This window comes from Anarhichas minor, unplaced genomic scaffold (assembly GCF_050575085.1).
Source record: "Anarhichas minor isolate MPS153535 unplaced genomic scaffold, ASM5057508v1 ptg000024l, whole genome shotgun sequence".
Lineage (NCBI taxonomy): Eukaryota > Metazoa > Chordata > Actinopteri > Perciformes > Anarhichadidae > Anarhichas > Anarhichas minor.
This window is the reverse complement of record NW_027466470.1, coordinates 18068697-18088341: the sequence shown is the minus strand read 5'-3', so window position 1 is coordinate 18088341 and position 19645 is coordinate 18068697. Positions and strand designations below refer to the sequence as shown.

The window sequence follows — 19645 nt, the reverse complement described above, 5'->3', positions numbered from 1 at the left end:
CATGCATCACACTGACCATGGATTATTTTGTCCTGCATGCTCCTCTGCTTTCATTAAGGAGGACATATTTGATGTCTAACCTCTGTAAAGACAGTGTTGGTTTGGTTCCAGATTATAACTGCAGGCTGTGTGTTCATTGACAAGCATGTGATAGCACTCGAGGTAATGGCAACTATAGATTTCACGACAGGATGGCTGCTGACAAATGTGTAAATACATTAACACAGAGTAAAACGTTTAAGACTTGAGACACACGCATTTCCTGTTACCAACCTTATGTGCACACATACTGTAGCTCAGCTGCTGTGTTGGCCTTAGCTGAGGAAAGACAGCTGGCCTCCTCCACTCCCCTCCGTTGATGTGACACAAGAGAGGGGAGCTTTGATTGTCTTGGCAGAGAGCAATGATCAATGACGTGTGACTGTTAGGGATTGTTGACATTATAACTGGACACACAAATGTCTCCAAGCATGTGTTCATGCTGTGTTTTATGAAAATAAGTCTGTACACCAGTTACAATACATTTTGTTGTGTAAAAGTAGCGCAAAAAAGGAGCCAGATATGTTTTTTCAAAATTCCTTTTTAATATGGAGCACTGAACGTACAGCTTACAACAAACAGACAGACTTCTGATATATTTATAGCAACTTAAAAGTTTTAGTAACTGAAAAGCGTTACAGATATTACTTTTGGACCAAACAACAATCATAATATTCACAAAGCTTAAGGTCACACACAAGACCATGTCCTCACTGGGTTCACAAACACTGCAGCTGTGCTTCTGGTTTGACAGGACAATGTAGTGAAAAGTAAATCACAATGACATGAGCGAGTAGTTTATCTGAACCACAAAACGGGACTAAAAACTTAATATTCCCCACAAAAACACATTCAGTTTGTTGGCCCTGTGTGCTCACGCAAAGCAAAACTTTTTATCAGTTCCTTCTGTGACTGAAGGAAAACATCTTTTAGATACGACGTAAGTCGGGAAGCATTCGCAAAGAAATAACATTTTGGTTAGCTTGAGCCTCCTTTGGTGCCAGTTGGATCAGATTTGGTACATGGCACAACACGACAAGTACCGAAATGTTTACATACTGACATTTACTTATTTGAAACTTTTCTTTTAGTGCACTATCTTGTGAATCACTAACTAGCTAATGTCAAATATCCAAAAAATAAAACAAAAAACTCTATTTGACTCAGGTCTGATATGAAACATTGATACATCAGGGATACTTTGTTAGAACGCGAATCAAACTATTAACAACTTCAGCCAGACAAAAGGTAGTGTCACTTTTTATCAAATCTAGCAGAAACTGGACTCTGTTACTTCTCGAATATTTTCATCTTCATTTGCACATTAGCTGTCTTTTTTTTTTTTTCTTTTTTTTTTAACACCACAAGACCAAGCTGATTGACTCACAACTTTGACGTACAAACATTACTCTGACTATCGAACTGACGGGCTACTTGAAATGTGTTAAGGAAGCAGGTACTACGCAAATGTTCATACAGTTTCACCAAAAGGTAAACATTGATTGAAAACACCAGAACATTATCCAGCGAATCACGCTGACTCAACTTATGACCCTTCACTAGACCCTTCCCCAGCTTCCTCAGTGGCTCTTGGGTCTATCTCATCATCTCCTTGGCCGCCAGCAGTTGGGTCATCAGTTGGCTCGTTACTGGTGTTGAGGAAGGCTTGGTACTGGTTCCAGAAGCCTGCTGAGCTCCTGGTGGCGGGAATATTTAAGGAAGTCATAGATGTAGAAGAAGGAAGTTGGTCAGCGGAGGAACGACTACTTCGGGCTGGTGGACGTATTGTTTTGGTTACCACACCATGGTGCTTCATGTGCCCCTAGGAAGATAAAGCACATTTTTAGCAATTCTTAACACAAAGATTGTTTTTATTTTACAGCTTTAGTTCTGTACTAAGGCTGTAAAATATTGTTTCAATCTCCTGAAAATAAACAATTTAATACAACAAGTAATCTTCCAACATATCCATATATCTTGTTAAAGTTTTTTTTTTTTATATCATACAATTAATTTTCTTCACCTTCAGTCCACTGCGACTGGCATACTCTTTTCCACACTCGGCACAGCTATAGGTCTTCTTCTCAGGGCGAGACATCGGAGATGGGAGGGTTGGGGTCAGGTTGATGGGGACAGAACCATCCAGTGTTTCAGTTGGAGCCAATCCACTAATCTCAACATCTTCTACCCGGTCTTCCCTCCCATAAGAACCAAAATGAAAGCTCTGACGTGTCTCCCTTACAAAAGTGGCAGGTCTCTGTGATACACCCATTACCTCAGCAGCAACAGTTTCAGCAGTCTCCAAAGCGGACGTCACGCTGGGGTCCTCGTCAGGCACAGTTGCTTGGTCTTGCTTTGGTGTTGCTGGTGGAGAAGACTGATCTTTGTCTTCTTCCATGGGTTCTGGTGATTTGGGCCTTGGTGAGACTGACTCTGATTCCAAGGTTGGTGTTGCAATAACGTTAGGAACATCTTGACTCAGGATGAGATCAGAGGAGGTACTGGGACAGGTGTAAGCAAAGGGGTCAGCAAGGACAGGTGTGCTTTGTAAGTCCTCCAGGTTTGTTCTGGAGCCTTGGAAGGCTTCGGAGGAGGTAGAAGCTTCATCCTCTCCACAGTCCACTACCATAGCATTAGCTGACACTGTGGTTTTGGTAACAGTGGAGGCGATTGGAGAGGCGGTGGATTTAGGAAGATGGACATCAGCAGTAGCTTGTTGTTCAACTTGGTTATCTTTGCCAACTGGGGAAGCTTGATCTGTCTGCTTGGAGGCTGGCAAGGGGGCACTGACACAAAGGAGAGGGGGTTCTACACTGCCTGGTGGTGGAGTCTTTGTTGTGGGATTCATGAATGGGTCAGGGCTAAGGTCAGACGGGGGGATGAGGTCTGGGCTGGAGGACCCAGACTTGCTAGAATTTTTGGTAAACTCAACTGATTTTGTACTGCCAAATGCAGGGACTGAACCTACTGCTGGAGTTTGAAATTCTGAGCTTGGGGCTGGGCTCTTGGAGTGGCCTGCTAGAGGTGGTGTTTTACTAGAGACAGTATTTGAGTCAGTGGACTGGGATTGAGATTGTAACAAGGGTTTAGAATTTGATTCAGCTGGCATCTCATGTGCAGAATCGTCTGTGCCATCTGTGGGCAACTGTCCACCAAGGTGCATACGGATGTGGTGCTGAAGCACTAGGGCATTAGTGAACTTGCGCTGACACAGTGGGCAAGAATTTTGGACACGAGCATTGGGTGGCCGGGCATGATGGGTGGCCAGATGTGACCGCAGGCTGCCTTTAGTAGAAAAGGATCTACCACATATCTTACATGGAAAAGGGCGTTCTCCAAGGTGCGTAGCCTGGTGCAGACGCAGTGCTCTGGGACAACTCAGCACCCGTAGACACACCCCACACTGATTGGTTGTCATGTTACCAGCTGGATTTGTAATGCTTAGTGATGGTAGGAAGCCCCCCGCAATGGCACTTGCTCCATTGGCACTCATGCCTAGGGCAGCAACCATCTCATGTGTGAAGTTTGAAACCGAAGTGGAAGCACGAGTCGAAGATGGCGGGGAGGCCATTACATATGTAGTTGAAGTGCTGGCATTTGTGAAACGACTGTTGGCTGAACTTGAAGAGGAAGTGGCACCGCTAGTTAACATCTCCAGCATGGAGGACGAAATAGAGGAAGCAGTCCACGGAGAAGAAGAGCGGGGCGCTTTCTCTAGCTTCTCCACCAGCCTCTGCAGCTTGGAGGTTTCAGATGTAAGAGTGGAGTTAACCATGGAGGAAGGTAGGGTGGATGGAGTGGTGGTGGATGGACCTGGGACTTTAGGAAATGAAGCGAAAGGGAAAGAAAGCTGAGAATGGCTTGAAGAAGCAAGTTGGTGGGAGCCTGGAGTAGAGGGTAGTGGGGTGCGTAGCAAGCCCAAGGCTGGATGGTTGTAGAGGGATGAGTGTGCAGCAGGGGTAGAGGAAGAAGTGGAGACAGATGGGAAAAGGAGCTTAGGCAGGTGGGCTAGCTGGGAGTAGGCAGCAGGGGACAGCATTGGGGCATGAGGGGGAGTGTTCTCATCAAAGTGCTGCTGCTTAGCACCCTTGAATAACCCTGTGATGGTGGAAGACGATGACAAGGAAGGATTGTTGAGGAGGGAGGTAGCCAGAGAAGAGGTGGAGGTAGAAGAGGAGGAAGAGTGGGATGAGCCAGAGGTGATAGAGGCTGCAGCTGCTACAGCTGCAGCCCTATTAAGCTGCAGGAGAGAGTGGGAAATCAAAGCCAGGTCTACACTAGGGGGCAGGGGTAGGGTAGAAGGGGTAGATCCTCCAGAGGCTCCCAGAGAAAAGCCAGTGTTCGTACCACTGACCTCCACATTATCTCCACATGTCTCATCCTCAGTCCTGCTCTTTGGCTTCATTTGTATCATATTCATGCCACTAGTACTGCTGCCACTGCTCATGGTCTGTCCCATGTCTGATCCCCCAGTGGCCCCTAATGCTAACCCAAACAAAGAAGGTGGCAGGAGTGAAAGTGAGAGTTCTGGGTTTTGCTCACGGTGGCGTAGGAAGTGCACCTTGAGATTGCCTCGTGTGGTGAAGCGGCTGAGGCATACTGGACACTGGTAGGGCCGTTCCCCTGTGTGTGAGCGTAGATGTATCTGTAGGGAAGAGTCGCTGCTAAACATTTTTCCACAAAAGCGGCAGCCATGTTGGAGGCGGCTAGTATTGATGGAGCTGGATGCAGAGGAAGAGTCTGCTCCTCCAGAGAAAGACTGCATAGCATGTTGGGAGTTTGGGACCATAGATACTGATGTGGGGAGGGATGAGTTGAGGAAGGACAGGCCACTGTGCCCACTCACTGAAGTGGTGTTTGAAGATTTTTCATGGAGATAGCGGTTGGGCAGAGCTAAAGACAAGCCCAACGGATAGGTGGAGGAAGCCATGGAGATGGCAGCAGAGGAAGAGGTGGAGGGAGCCGAAGGTCGAGAACTCACCCTCAGATAACCATGAGCCCCTGCAGTCCCTCCTGTTCCTTCCATCTGGGGCTTCTGGGGCTGCAGGATTTGAGACAAGGAACTGCTTGGCTTTGTGGGCTTGTTGGCTGCCTGAGAAGGTAGCAGGGAGGAGAAACATGCCAGGAGAGGAGCAACAGAGGTGGAAGGCTGAAGTGCAGTTGGCTGGGTAGTTGGGCTGGCTGCCCTTTTGCTGCCTTCCAGGCAGAGCTGGGGCAGCGGAGGGAGAAGATGCTGGGAGGGTGTGTCTACGGTATAGGACGCTCCACCGAGGCGTAGCACCTGTCTGCAGATCTCCTCCGTTATCTGCATCTGATGGATCTGCCTTTGCTGAAGCACCCGGAGCTCCTCCAGGATCAGGGCAATGCTCAGTTGGGCCCTAGAGGGTGCAGCTGAGGCAGATGTCACTCCTGGGCTGGGAGTGGGAGTAACGGGACTTGGGGGGCCCTCAGGCACACGGCTAGGGCTTCCAGGGTGCGGTGGGGGACATAAGGAGGCAGAGGACGAGGACGAGGAAGAAGAGGTGGTGGTGGTGGCTGACAGCCCCAACTTTGGAGAAGCCATGCGTTCGCTTCGGGAGGGGTGGATGAGGGCACTTGCAGATGATGTAGATTTGCAACTAGACAGTTGAAGGGCAGGTGGATATTGAGTTTGTGAAGAGAGAGGGCAGTTAGCTAAGTCAGGAGAGAAGGAGGGCTGTGGGTCTTTGAGGGGCTGGTGGGAGGACTGGCTCAGTGAGCAGGATATCGCTGGATCCTCAGTGGGTAAAGAGGGGGTCTGAGAGCCCTTAATAGATGAAAGGAGAGCGAGGGGCAGCTGGGAGCTTTGAAGAGAGGACGATGCAGAGGACGATGGAGAATCCAGGATAAATGGAAAGGAGTTTGACTTCACTGCCAAGTTGTCATCTAAGGAAATTGAAAGAAGAAAATCATAATATGATTTTATCATTGTTAATGATAACAAAACAATCAAGATTTGCATAATGGTCTACAATCTTCTTTTATAATATAGCTTTCTAAAAAAAACTTTTTAAAGTACAAATCTACTTCTCAGGGCACTTTAAAACAACTTACAAAAACCAGCAGTGAGAAATAAAGGATTTTATTAGGTGGCTACTTAATGTCTAGATAATTAAAGAATTTTGTTGTTCAAAAGATGACTTTTAACCTTCGGGATTAATTTCTACCACTTTATATTCCACCACTGTTTTCCTCTTTGTCCTGTCCGTCCTCATCAACTGTAGCCTCCTAAACACAGTCGCCACACACACACACACACACACACACACCATGTATGCAGGCACACATGCTAACACACAGACAGATTACACTGATCTGCAAGAATACACTGCTCACCCATAGAGGTGTCTACCTTGTTTCCAGGGCAACACGCACAAGACAATGGAACCCCCCAATAAAAAGAAGCCGCATACACACACACACTTCCATCCCTGCCCTCCTTCTCTTTCTTCCTTCCTCCATTCAATCCGTCTTTCTTTCATCTCCTTAAGAGCCCTTCCCCCAGTAGCCCAATGGGGCGCTAAGGGTTAGGTACTGGACACTGTACTGGGTGCCTGATTGGCTGGCAGTCTTGACCTTAAACACTCTGAGGTCGCATTCCTGATACGGTTTAGGGCCAGGCAGAGGAAGAGATGTGGCACACAAAGAAAAACAAACAGCCCCGCAGACAGACACGATGACTCACAGCCCATCAACAACCTAACTTAGCCCAGAAATGCATAGAGAGACGGATGTGAAAGCACATAGGCCTACACACAGCCGGTCAATGTACAACACACAGACACAAAAGAGCGAGCATTTTGTGTGCACAGGGTTGCTCACGCTAACACATACAGAACTTACTGCTGTTTGCCTGAAAGCTACACTTTTATGACACAATGTGGGGCCTACTACTGTAACTGGAGTGAACAGACAGACACAAACACACACACACACACACACACACACACTTCCATACACACACACACACACTTCTTCATGGGTATGTTCATGCTTCAGTGCCCAGCAACAAAGCTGAAAGGAGACAATAGGGTCTAATGCTATTGCGGTAAGAACACCTTATACAGTGCCTCACAAAGTTTAATTTTCCTTGACCTTCTCATGCACATCTCTTTGCTCCTACAAACACATTTTCTAATTCACTGTATTCTTTTTCACCAATTATTTATCTAGGTATTTACTGTATAGCCTCTTATTCTGGGTGGTCTGTGTCTTTGAACCTGGCAGCGATGAGGAGTGAAGACATTTGGGTTTTACAGGGCAAAGAAAGCAGCTAATGGCTGCAACCGCAGAGAATTAATTAAAGACTGTAGGCCATTCATTTCAACAAGCCTTTTTCTAAGCGTTTAACATAATGCAAATTAAATTATTTCACTGTTTAGTAATTCTGATAAGAAACCATTTAGAAATGTGGATGAAGATTAAATCAACAAAATTAAAAACAAGTCCTAACTGACCATAATGACATTGCCGTTTAAATTCCAAAGATGGTATTTCCCATATAAGGTTAAAACAAGTCATCCTAGGTCACAAAGTTAGTGTAAAAAGTTAAATCATCAGTTTAAGGCCTTAACAAGAATGATACAGTAGATACACCATAAAATAATATACCATCACTATGAGCAACTAACTGGAACAATCTCTGCATGTTGAGGAACAGTGAATGTTTTGAGTTCTAAACCTCCCAACGAATGTGAATCCAATCCCACTAAATAACCAGTATTCTTTTGATATTATAGTCTCAGTATATTTCTCACCATGCTCAAGTATCCGACAGGCACCGAGGGTCAGGTTCATAAGCTGCTGGGGTCGTTTCTGTTTCCGACGGGACATGCTTCTGCAGGATGGGAACGACGCAGGGGCGCATTGGCCAACACACAACTTTTATTCTGTTTCCCTGCGCACTGAAAAAAGTAGGTATCTAAATTACTTACAGGGGAAAAAATGAAGAAAAACGTTCCAAAAATGTGACAATGGATGCTCCGGATTGATTAGTCTCAAAGCGTGTCCACGTTGGTGGCATTGTGGTGCAGAGAAAGAAAGACAGAACTAAAGTGCCAAAGAGGCATGTGTGACAGTTTTCTCTCAACAAGTCTCCCTTTTCTTAAAACTCACCGTTGGCCCTCCTTCTACGCACACGCACACACACACACACTCACACTCACACAGCTCACTTGTTCATCCACTACTTTGCATTCAAATGGCGAGTGAACACCCCTTCTTTTGAGCCAAGAGTCCACTGCCTCTCTTTAGTAAACCCTCATACATTGGCGCTGAAGTTCATCACATAAAAGGCCCTTGCCTGAGCTTTCGAGTACCGATATGAGCCTATCAAATCTTAGCGTCACCGTGTGTGACAGAAGGAAACTGTGCGCACAGGTGGGCGTTAAACCTGACGCCAGCTCGGTTACATTAATGCAGGTTTTATTTTTCCTTTCTTTCCCTTAAAGCCAAACATGTTGTGTCAGATGCCACCTTGTCACACATGCTAATATCAAAGTATATTCGAGATGTGTGATATGCGTGTGAGGTTCCACGGTGCTCCGGTCGCCTCTAAAAAAAAGAAACAGGCTCCTGTGTGAGCTCTCGGTAAACAGCGCGGCTGAAATGAGGTGGAATTTGCAACAATGGCGTATAGGGAGCACAGCTGAGTGAACATCACCCTCTCAGAGCCTCTCCAACACATAAGGCCACTGACTGGAGGCACAATGCGCCCTTTTCTTTCACCCTCATCCCGACTGCTCACCACGTGGAGAGAGGTATTGAGAGAAAGACACAGCCGGAGTGAGCAGGAAAATAATTTTTCACCCGGACCCTGTGACACCCCCCCCCCCCCCCCTTCTCTCTGTTTTACTGAGGCTTGGACAGAATAATAAAATGCACTCGAGATTTGACTCTAAGTCTGAATGTTAGGTCGTCACAAGGAAGCAGTCAAACGTGTGCGTGTGAATTGTTATTTAAAATAGCCTTTGTAGGACAGTGGAAGTCCGATTAATTTAATGACTTATTTCTGTAGTGGCCCGATGGACTCTTTTCTTTGCAAACCGAGCAGTGATTCCCGCACAATATAAAATGATGAAACAGAAAAAAATAATTAAGCTCTAAACATGCGCATCGTTGCGTAGGCTCATCGATAGTATTTCGTCAAAGAGAAAGAAGCGATAACTCTCATAGTTGCCAAACATTCAAAAAGAGAGAATATCGTTGTTGTTTTCTAACCAGAACTCTATTGTGCCAACAACGCATTACTCGTGCCATCTCGCCATTATGTTCGCGTGTTCGACGGTCGGACGGTTTTTTAAAACCAATGTTTCCATACAAGCGCAAAACACGGCGGTGGGATGCGCGTCCCCGCTACTGTACGGCGACCTGTTGCACGCCACGCGCGCTCCCACATCATAACAAGTTATGATTCATAAAATATTATGACTTCTCGAAAAAATACAGTCCCGGATGTGCATTTCCCCCACAGGCCGCTCGTCGCCGACACAACCGCTTTGAATATGACAAAAAAAAACAACTTACCATGTTTGAAACGATGATTTTTGGCAGCGATATTGTGTAATGACACGGGGTGGGGGGAAGAGCTCAGGAGCTTAGGTTGGGTAAGATCGGCTCCGTCTCTCAGCCGGGACACTGGCGCAGCAATTCCCTATTCACTCCCAGGGATGCGCAGTCGGACAGACGCATTTTTTTCAATTATTTATCCCCGTCGCAAATCGCGTTTCTTTCTCTTTTGACAAAGGGTTATTATGCCTGAATGTATTTACTCATAGTCCACTGGCAGCAGGGGCGGTGCAGATAACTGTAGGCTACTCGCTACACGGGGAGGATTTTTTTTTTTTTGGCCGTGCGTGCTGCTCTTCCTCCTTTCTTTGTATTTGTCGGGGCCTACTCCTGTCAGGCCTGTCTACGCTCTCTGCGGAACTGTCTGTCTGTCTGGTTAGCAGGCTAGCTGTCTGTCTCGCTGTCTCTTATAATTAATGGCCCTCGCCGCCAGACGGTCCTCTGGGGAACAGTGACCGCGGTTACCTCCACATTGGCTCTCAGTGTGCATCTCACATAGGAGTGCAGGCCCGGGCACACACCGCTCTTAAGTCTGACTGACAGGGATTTAAGAATTGCACAGGTGTGCATGATTGCCCCCCACACACACACAGTTATCATCAAACAATCATAATTCATATTTTTCATATTTTAATACAAAATTGTTAAATTGAGTCCCAATAAGTAAAGACATAGTTTTAGATATTGGATTATTGGTAGTACACGTGGTATCCCTATACATGCAATGGGTTCATTACTGTCTGAAATGATCTATTTTGGGACTGTGACTCATAATGTATTAAGCTCATGTAACAGCCAAAATCACCCCAATACAACCATTTAGACAAAGGCAGGTACCTCTACAGCATCAATGAGTCATGTGGATAAAATATACTATAAATATATAGAATAAAGCCAATAATAGGTCTGAATGGGGTTTACAGTCCCATAGCATTCCTCTTCTTATATCTGTGTGTTATGACTTTCTTTAATGGGTCAATGTGAAAAAATATATATTTCTAAGTTTCTAAGTGAGATAACCTTATATTTAGGTATTAAATCTAGAATTAAGAATAATTAATTGGATTAACTAGGGCTGACTCTACACGGCTGATTGACTTAATTAAAGTAAGTTTGATATTATTTGGGGTTATGTTTATCTCGATACAACATATTACAGGACCTCCAGATTGACTTTGACATTTTAAGCTCTGAACTTTCAAGGCAAAAACAATGTTTTGCCAGTTTTAGTCTTTTGACTTGCATGGCGGCGTACTGTCAGCTTTATCGTGGGAGAAAATATTGTCGACTATTGTTTGCACAAGGTCATTTTTTTTCAACCTGTCATGTTCCACTGATAACAATAACTGCTTCAGATGGTTTATATCCCATTCAATACAATACAAACCTAGTCTCAGAATAGCCATTTAACCAAACACCTTTTCTCTGACAATGAAATTGATATAAACCAGAACAGCCCACATCACACACACGGCAATGATAACACATGTTCCAGGCACAGACAAAATGATATAGACACTTCATGAAAAAGGACTTTGAAGAAACTCCATCATTACTGGTCAAACATGTCAATAAAGGTGATATTTTCACAATGTTTATTGAGGTTCATCCTCTGGGGATCATGCATGTCTGCACCAAATGTTACTGTTGTCATTCATTCATTCATCTAGCATACTGTATCTGTTGCTCAAAGGCTACTAACTGTAATGGCATATTAAAATATACACATGTCAATTTCACCAAGATAATTCACCCCCCTCCTCTTGTGTGGTTCTGCTGAATTGTATAAGAGGCCGCCAAGCCACCATATGTGCCTGTTTTAGAGTGTTACGGTATTTTGTGCAGGGTAGATCAGCAACTTGCAGGGTAAAAGGAGCAGCATGCTACTGGATTTGTCAGCTAATGATGTTGACCACCTTGTTGCCTGGAGCATTTTCCAACTTTACACATCTATTTTCATTGTCATTGTATTGCTGGGACGTGTTGTCCTATCAATTGACCATGTCTCCTCACTGTGGCTGACAGATGCTGTGGTCTTTGCATCAGTAAAGCCACTAGGTGTCTCTCAAAGACAAAACATGGTGCAATTAGCTGGAGTACTTTATATTTAAATTTGGCTAAGGTCCAACTGACATTTACCACAAGTGTAGATAATGCAGATATTGTTTTAAAAACGAATGTATTTAATGTACAATTCATTTAATCTATTAAAGAAAAACAGTAAAAGCTGGTGAAAAGCAAAGACATGTTTATTGTAATTCAAAAGTAAAGTCCCTTTATAACGACAGTTTTCTCAGCTTATGCTCAGAGCAATCTTCAGTTGTTCAGACAATTTGTGTGTGAGTGTGCTCAGTAATCTTGGTACACTGGGGTAGACGCTGAAGGGTACGGCGCCCCTAAGAAACGGCATTATTAAAGTGATTTTCCAGCTGACTTCAATTTCCCTACTTTGTGAGATGGGCCCCGGTGTATGAATTGACACCTCTTGTTTGTGAGGTGATTTAGAAATTCAAAGCAGTTACGCATGTCATGTGAGAAAAAGATGATTCAGAGCTAAGCCACAATACAAGGGGTGTGATGAAAAACTCCCCCTGAGATGCAGTTCCCTTTTTTAAACTACAAACTAATTACAAAGCTGTCTCTGTCTGGGAAGTGTCTCCTAGCTCATCCCGAAAGTCTTTGACACTCATCAGAGGCATTTCGCAGCAGGGAAATGCTTCCACTATATATGTCCATTATGTCCCTCCCAATGAAAAAAATAGTTTATCAAAGGGCTAAGATAAAACATTTCACTGGTCAAAAAACCTGAGAAATCCCTGATCTTGGTCCCTTGTCACCTTCCTGAAACAAAAGAGGAAGAAAATTGTGAGTGTCCCAAGAGGAGGACAGTGAAAAGGTGCTTTGTGCGATACCACACTGGACAGACCACCTCTCTGCAGAAATCAGCGCCATGAAACCCAAACTGGAGGTCAGTCCCAAGCGGACAAAGAGTCGTGCGATGCAGCGGGCCCTGGCGAATCAGTAAAAGATTCCATAAAAAACAACAACGTCTCAGGATAAAGACAACTGAGGTCCCGATCTGAATGAGTTCTGACTGGAGCAGGTTTTTGACAGGATTGGATTTGCTCTGTCCTTCTTGAGTAGATACAGGCGAGCAGGCCAGGCAGACTTCAGGTAGTTCTACAATGAATATCACCCAGTCTACTACCATACCCATGGTATTTGTGTAATAGACAGGACCATTACCACAGAGAAGTGAATCTTTTCATGTATCCCAGACATCTGTCTGAATATTGACCTTGACGCTTTCAGCTTTGCCGATTTTCACAGTGAAGTTGTATTTTTTGCTATTTCCCATTCATCCTGTCAACGTATGACTAGCTTCAGCAAAGAGCCTGATTAAGTTGTGCACATCGGGATACCATACTGTGTGTCACTTCCTGCTAGCACACAAAACAAGCACATAAACTGTGAAGTTATTCACTTTCATTCAGTCGAGAGAGGTTTTAAGTAACCTGTTGATATGTGCCTTTCGAGTCAAGTCTGTATTTTGTTATGTGTTAAACAAGCAGTGAAGATATGACACCTATTCCACGGTGATAAAATGCAAAACAAGGCAAAACAGGTAACATTTTATTTTGCTCAAAGAGTCAAGGGTTAAACCTATACACATACGGTATATAAAATAGCTAGCTTAGCTTAGCATAAAGTTAAAGCTCTGGAGATCTGTGCATGACTAATTCTGGCAAGGGGGATTTTTGTTACTCTTGGACAGAGCCTGGCTTGTCTCTCCCTGCTTCCAGTCGTAATGCTAAGTGGCTGCTTCACATTATACATTTAGATATGGGTGGGGTATCGCTGTTCCCAGCTAACTCTCGGCAAGACACCAAATGAGCTTAGTTCCCAAAATGTTACACTATTCCTTTGAACTGAAGATCAGTGGTCTTCCTCATGCAGTTACCATTATTTCCAGAGAAAAAGTCAGATCATCACCAAAGTTATTACGATTCACCCAGAGGGGGACATGAATGTGTGCACAAATCTTCATGACAATCCATCCAGAAGCTGTTGAAACGGATCACTCAAAACTACAAAAGTCAGCCTCATAGGGGCGAAGTAAAGGATGTCAAAAGTAAGTTGGATACATAATCTGTACACTAGTGTGTAAATGCAAATGATACATATACAGTGAATAAATCTCTACTTGCAGTGGATACCCTGAGCTTCCTTGATTTCCTTCTTGCTTTCTACCTGTACCATTTGATCATTGCTGCTGACGTAATCAGCCTGAAATTGTGTTTGTGGTTTTTAAGGGATATGGAAAAAGTACTGGCCTCTCAGGTATGTGAAACGCGTCTCTTTAGATCTTGTAAATTTGATGGCTTGGAAATTTACAATCAGTTAAATCCTCAAGGAAGTGAAAGTGAACCAGTGCTCGCTCGTACAGTTATACTGGTACATGCCCAAAAAACAAAAGCCAGGAAAGCATGTGACATTTACCACAAACTGAAGGAACAAGTTTGTTTCTTTCCACTCACAATGTCATATACTATGTGTTCAATAGGACCACTGCTGTACAGTTCAAAAAGATGAGCTAAAGATGTATGTTTTACATAAATACAAAATGAGCTGATGTCAGAATGGTTTAAAGGGTGCACTGTACTCACTATAAATAAATAAAACAAGTCTTCTGAGAACAGTTTATTTAATTATTTCCCCCATGACCCCCCACTCTCCCTTCTCCGGGTCATGTGACGAGTCCAGTGCCACCAGGGGGGAGGGGAATCTGTTGGGATTAGCCTCCACAGTCAACACACAGGTCACACGCAACACACACACGCTCGCTGATGGCTACACTCTGCAAACACCAGGGCACCAGCAGGTAAGAACCCCCACTTCTGTTCCAGACATTTATTTAGATTCTCATTCAGTTGAGAGATATGTGAGTTGGTGGTTAAACGTGTGAAAGCGGAGCACATGTAGAGTATCAGACCAGCAAGCTGTCACGGATGATCTCCTGATCCCCTGTGCGTGTGTTTGACTCAAGTGAATCTAGTGTTGCAACCTTCTACCCTCACTGTGATAACCAGCAAGGTATATTTTTCTACGTACAGTTCACCTACTTCCTCCCCTTAGGTTGTGAGGTGTTTGTCTAACCGCTGCACGTTTTCCTAATAATAGTGGTTGTTAAGTATTCTATTCATAGACCAGGGTAAGCAAAAGCCCAGTAGACAGGATTACTGGTCAGAGTGCACAGTTGGAGTGGAGCAAGGACTTGCACCAGCTCAGTACCAGCTGACGTAAAGCATCATGTAACTTGTGCGAATTCTGTCTCTCATTTGGTGTTGCACATGATGTCTGCATGGTTACATTTCCTTAGCATGTACAATCACTGACTGCAATCCAAATTAGCAATGTGTTTTGATTCCTCTCTTGTCCACTGTTTATTTAGAAGCTTTGTGTGACACACACACACACACATCAGAGACCCTTCATCCGCTCACCATGGCGTCCCTGGAGGAAGAGCTGACCTGCTCTGTGTGCCGAGACTTCTTCAGCCAAGCCCACCCCCTGCCCTGCGGACACAGCTTCTGCCCCGCCTGCATCCGCGAGGCCTTTGGCGGCCTGGGCGAGGCCAAAAGTCGCTTTACCTGCCCCCAGTGTCAGGAGGAGCACGGTGAAGTGCCGTGTGACTGCTGCCCTCCCGCTGCAGATGAAGGACATCCACCGTCGGCTGTCAAGACCTGCCTGAGGTGTGAAGTGTCGCTGTGTGCCACGCACCTCCAACCCCATCTGGAGATGCCGGTGTTTAGCACCCACCTGCTGGTGGACCCGCTCGGGGACCTCTCCCAGCGAAGGTGCCCGACACACACCGAGATACTGCGCTACTACTGCGCCGACGACAGGGTGTATGTGTGTGGTGACTGTCTGCTGGACGGAGGCCATGCTGAGCACAAAGTGAAAGCACTGAGACAGGTGGAGGAGGATCTGAAGGTCAGCAGGAAAACTAGATGTGTGTTTCTTTATGTCTATTTGTGGCACTAGTGTGTGTCTGCTCATATATGTGTGTGATTGCACAGGTCATACTCCAGACCCTGTTCAGCAAAGCAGAGGAGAAGCTGAAAGATGGAGAGCGAATCCTCAAAGAGCATGAGAGCATCGATTCAACCATGGCTGTGAGTAACAATATTTAAACTGCAGGGAAAATGCAACATAATGACTCCCTCAGTAGATGTAGTGTGCACATTGTACTGCTCAAGTTATCAAGGAATCCCAAATCCTCAGACTGGTCTCATTCTACTGATTTCCCAATGGATCAGATGTTCTGATTATGTCTCAACCACTGCCACCACCAACCTCTCATGACTGGTTTCAGGACTCCCTAAAGCAGGACAACACCCAGGTGGAGCGGCTGGGCTTGGACCTGCAGGTCCAGGTGATGAGGCTGGTGGTCGCTCTGAGGGACATCACCAGGAGGGAGAGACAGCAGGTCATAGAGCGCATGCACGAAGACTGCTCCAAGGTGAGAGGCGAGATGAGCCAGGCGCTGAGCATCCAGCGCTACCTCGCCTCGCTGCTGGCAGAGACGGACCCCTTCCTGCTCATCTGGGTAAGACACTCTGCTGTACATAGCTGTGCTGGGAATAATATGACACGGGGCTTTCAGTTGTGGAAATTAACCGTTGATACAATTTAGCTTCTGGTGTGCGAAGCAGAATAATTTAACCCCGCTGGATCAGTTTTCTTTTAGCTAACCATATTTAGCCGGCCCAATAGCCGGAAAAGTCGGTCTTGTCCATCGGGTCCACCACTTAGGTGGTCCTCATCAGGTCAGGCTTTTAATTTGTCAAATTCTATCTTACCTTATCTGGCAGCAACTAATCGGAGGACAATTTAGAGAAGTTGTTCACATTGCTGTCAACACTATATAGTAGTTCTCTGAGGCATCAAATATGAACAAGAAAAACTCTTAAAAGCTGATCTGTTTCATCCTGCCTGGATGGGTGTGGTGTCATTTAAATGACGATGGCAAAACAACTCACTGTCATCAGATCCTGATTCAAATGCTGCTGAATCACGATAAATGCATGTGTTGCCACCATTTTCCAGCTCGGCCCAAAGCAGTGGGAAGAAAACAGACATTCATTTTTTTATGAGAAATTACTAAAAGTGATGGCAGAAAATGTAGTGTTAAAGTAGGGTCGTAGGGTCATTTAGCTAGTGGCAAGACGCTGATGGAGAAGAAAAGATGTTCAGGGCCTTTTCAACTTTACATTTTTATAGCACAAAGCCAATTCATCTTTTCAAAAAGAGGCGCATAGTTTAGTTTCTAACCCACAGACGACGCCGTCGTAAAGCAGCTTGAGGTTATTAGTACTTTAAGAATGCAAGCTATGCCGCAGAGCCATACGCATGTTTACCACAAATATTATTGATAATATTGCATAAGCTCATATATTGCGGGGAAAAACAGAAGTACATATCCAGGGCCACAGACGGAGGTAGTTGTATGTTGAATGACTTGGTGTTTGTTTCCTTTCTTATCCACACACACAGGGAGATTCCTTCTATGTCGTGTTTTTCTCAGCTGTCCTTGACTCTTCTTTTCTCAGGCCTTTCAATCAGATGACACAAAGTAAGTGCAGAACAAGTTAGAGTCTCAAGGTGTGTTGAGTCTGTCTGTGTGTGTGTGTGTGTGTGTGTGTGTGTGTGTGTGTGTGTGTGCGTGTGTGTGTGTGTGTGTGTGTGTGTGTGCGCGCCGGTAGCCGGTCTTTCTATGTATGTGGGAGGTAGAAAAGACAGTGGGACACAAGGGGAGGACAAATTGAACCAATGAATGCAATTATTTCACTAAGCAAGAAGCCTCTCACCTGTATGTGCTCACTGCTTTAAACCAGGCAGTTTTCCTCCAGCAGCATGTGTCGTGCTCTTGTGTTCATAGGTTACTAGCCGACCTGAACAGCCCGCTCTTCATCCCTGACGCTGTCCGTCTGGACAGGAAACACATCTTGGAGGACATAGAGAGCAAGTATCGAGAGTTCATCACCGGCACCCTCCGCTGCCTCAGTGAACTCAAGAGGGAGCTCTGTGAGTGGCAGATTTGGTGGCGCACACCCACCCTGTTCATTTTATTTAAATATCTTTTATTTGATATCTGTTAGAGTATGAAGCTACAGCCAGCAGCCGGTTTTTATATATAAATATATATATTAATTTGACCTTGTTTTATTTCCCTCTCATGCAGTAACCAGTCCCTTGACTCTGGACACTAACACGGCCCATCCTCTGTTGAGCATCTCTGATGACCTTCGCTCGGCGGTTCGGGTAAAAAGACGCTTGCCATGCGCTGCTCACCCCGAACGGTTCGACCACTGGCCGCAGGTCCTCGCCGCCCAGACCTTCACCTCTGGGACTCACTACTGGGAGCTGGAGGCTGAAGGGTTCTGGGATATTGGCGTCTGCTATAGAAGTATTGGACGGAAGGGTAAAGAGGGCAACGCCTTTGGGAACAACAAGGTACTATATGCAACCTACAGTAGCTTATTTGACGGCACTTACATTTATTTATGATGTATGTCACATGTTTTTGCATTATTCATTTCATTACAACGAATAATTTGATTGTTTGGTCTATAAGATTTCAGAAAATTGTTTAAAAGAATTCCCAGAGTGCAATTCAGATTGATTGTTGTGTCCCAAACTCAAAGATCAACTGGTTCACTATCCTAGGCAGCAGAGAAAGGCCACAAATCTTTGCATTTGCGAAGCAATATTGAATAATGATCTTAATTGTTGGCAGTAGACTAATCCGTTGTTTCAGCTCTAGCTTCAAGAGGAAAACATGTCCCTTGATTAAAATGCCTTCGTTGAATTGCCAGGTATCATGGAGCTTGACACAGCAGCATGACAGGAGGCTGGCTGCCTGGCACAACCGCAGGAAGACCCGCCTCACGTGCCAAATGACCGGCAACCGAGTTGCAGTTGCCGTAGACTACGGCGCAGGCACCGTCACCTTCTCCGAGGTTGGACCATCTAACAACCTGACCCACCTCCACACTTTCTCCGCCACGTTCACTCAGCCGCTGTGCTTGGGCTTCGGACTCTACAAAGCTGAGCTCAACAGTCACATCTGTATCGTCAAAGTCTGAGGAGGAGAAAAGGGGGAAAGGAGCACAGAGAATAAGGACCCTGACAAGCACTGTGCTGGTTTAACTTATAGACAAAGCCAGGCCAAGACACTCCACTCTCCCCTTCTAGAAACCATGCAGTCTGCAACTTTGAGCCTCTCTCATGTTTCTCTCCCCTCAGATCTCAGCCTGAGCTCAGCTTCTTCCTCAATAAAGTGACAAAACCATACTTCCTAAAACTGTGATCAAGTGATATTGACATGGAGATATGGAGATATCTGAGAATAGAGCATTCACTGAGTGAAAATGAGTCGATCCTAGCGGGACAGCAAATGAAAAGGCTTCTTTGAAAAAGGACAAAAATAGGTTTTGGTAACAAAATTGCAAGATTGTTGTTGATGTGCTTTTCATTCCACAAAACTGCAGATGATTGGTGATCTAAAGATATAAAGAAGGATGCAAATGTTCGTGTTGGTAACTGGATACTAACTCATCCCATCCTTTGCTTAATTAAGCATCTCTGATGGTCTTCCTCTGTTTGACTGAGAGCTTCATTCTGTCTATGTTTTTAGACATCAGGTGTATGTTCATCAGGCTGGTTTATGTGTTCATATACTCAACGAAAATACAAAAACAACGAAAAGACTGTTAATCCAGTCTGATATCTGAAGGTACACAAGGAGCATTTGAAACTTTTTAACTCGGCTTGAGACGACAAGAAGGGAAGACTGATTTGATTGGATATTAAAGTAAAAAAAAAAGAAAAACAGCTGCCAGTCACTCGATATCTTTGCTCTTTGAAGCAGCTCAGATACCCAATTATTCTCTCATTTTCTTTATTTCTCTGTAAAGGTGAGTGGGCGGGTGTAACATAGCGGGTGAGAAAGAAGCAG

The 19645-nt window shown here is 44.9% G+C and overlaps 2 protein-coding genes across 2 annotated transcripts; one reads left to right on the top strand and one right to left on the bottom strand.

Moving 5' to 3' along the window:
- Window positions 1-587: 587 nt before the first annotated feature.
- sall2 (spalt-like transcription factor 2) lies at window positions 588-7890 on the bottom strand. The gene is made up of 3 exons (XM_076098218.1): window positions 7815-7890; window positions 2063-5943; window positions 588-1861 (listed from the first exon to the last, which is right to left on the bottom strand). Exons 1-3 carry the CDS (start codon window positions 7888-7890, stop codon window positions 1586-1588), a joined length of 4233 nt encoding a protein of 1410 aa, XP_075954333.1. The 3' UTR covers window positions 588-1585.
- A 7190-nt stretch (window positions 7891-15080) lies between these two features.
- trim110 (tripartite motif containing 110) lies at window positions 15081-19642 on the top strand. The gene is made up of 7 exons (XM_076098380.1): window positions 15081-15618; window positions 15705-15800; window positions 16001-16234; window positions 17238-17260; window positions 17567-17712; window positions 17870-18141; window positions 18504-19642. The coding sequence occupies exons 1-7, from the start codon at window positions 15130-15132 to the stop codon at window positions 18771-18773; spliced, it is 1530 nt and encodes a 509-aa protein (XP_075954495.1). The 5' UTR covers window positions 15081-15129; the 3' UTR covers window positions 18774-19642.
- The last annotated feature ends 3 nt before the right edge of the window (window positions 19643-19645 follow it).

Bases quoted from the DNA above. Each gene is read 5' to 3' on its own strand.
- trim110 (XM_076098380.1), top strand. From the start codon at position 15,130: ATGGCGTCCCTGGAGGAAGAGCTGACCTGCTCTGTGTGCCGAGACTTC. The intron at 16,235-17,237 runs GTAAGACACTCT...TTCTTTTCTCAG, and splicing joins ACCCCTTCCTGCTCATCTGG to GCCTTTCAATCAGATGACAC. The intron at 18,142-18,503 runs GTACTATATGCA...TTGAATTGCCAG, and splicing joins ACGCCTTTGGGAACAACAAG to GTATCATGGAGCTTGACACA.
- sall2 (XM_076098218.1), bottom strand. From the start codon at position 7,890: ATGTCCCGTCGGAAACAGAAACGACCCCAGCAGCTTATGAACCTGACC. The intron at 5,944-7,814 runs GTGAGAAATATA...CAATTTCCTTAG, and splicing joins CTGTCGGATACTTGAGCATG to ATGACAACTTGGCAGTGAAG. The intron at 1,862-2,062 runs GTGAAGAAAATT...TTATCTTCCTAG, and splicing joins CCAGTCGCAGTGGACTGAAG to GGGCACATGAAGCACCATGG.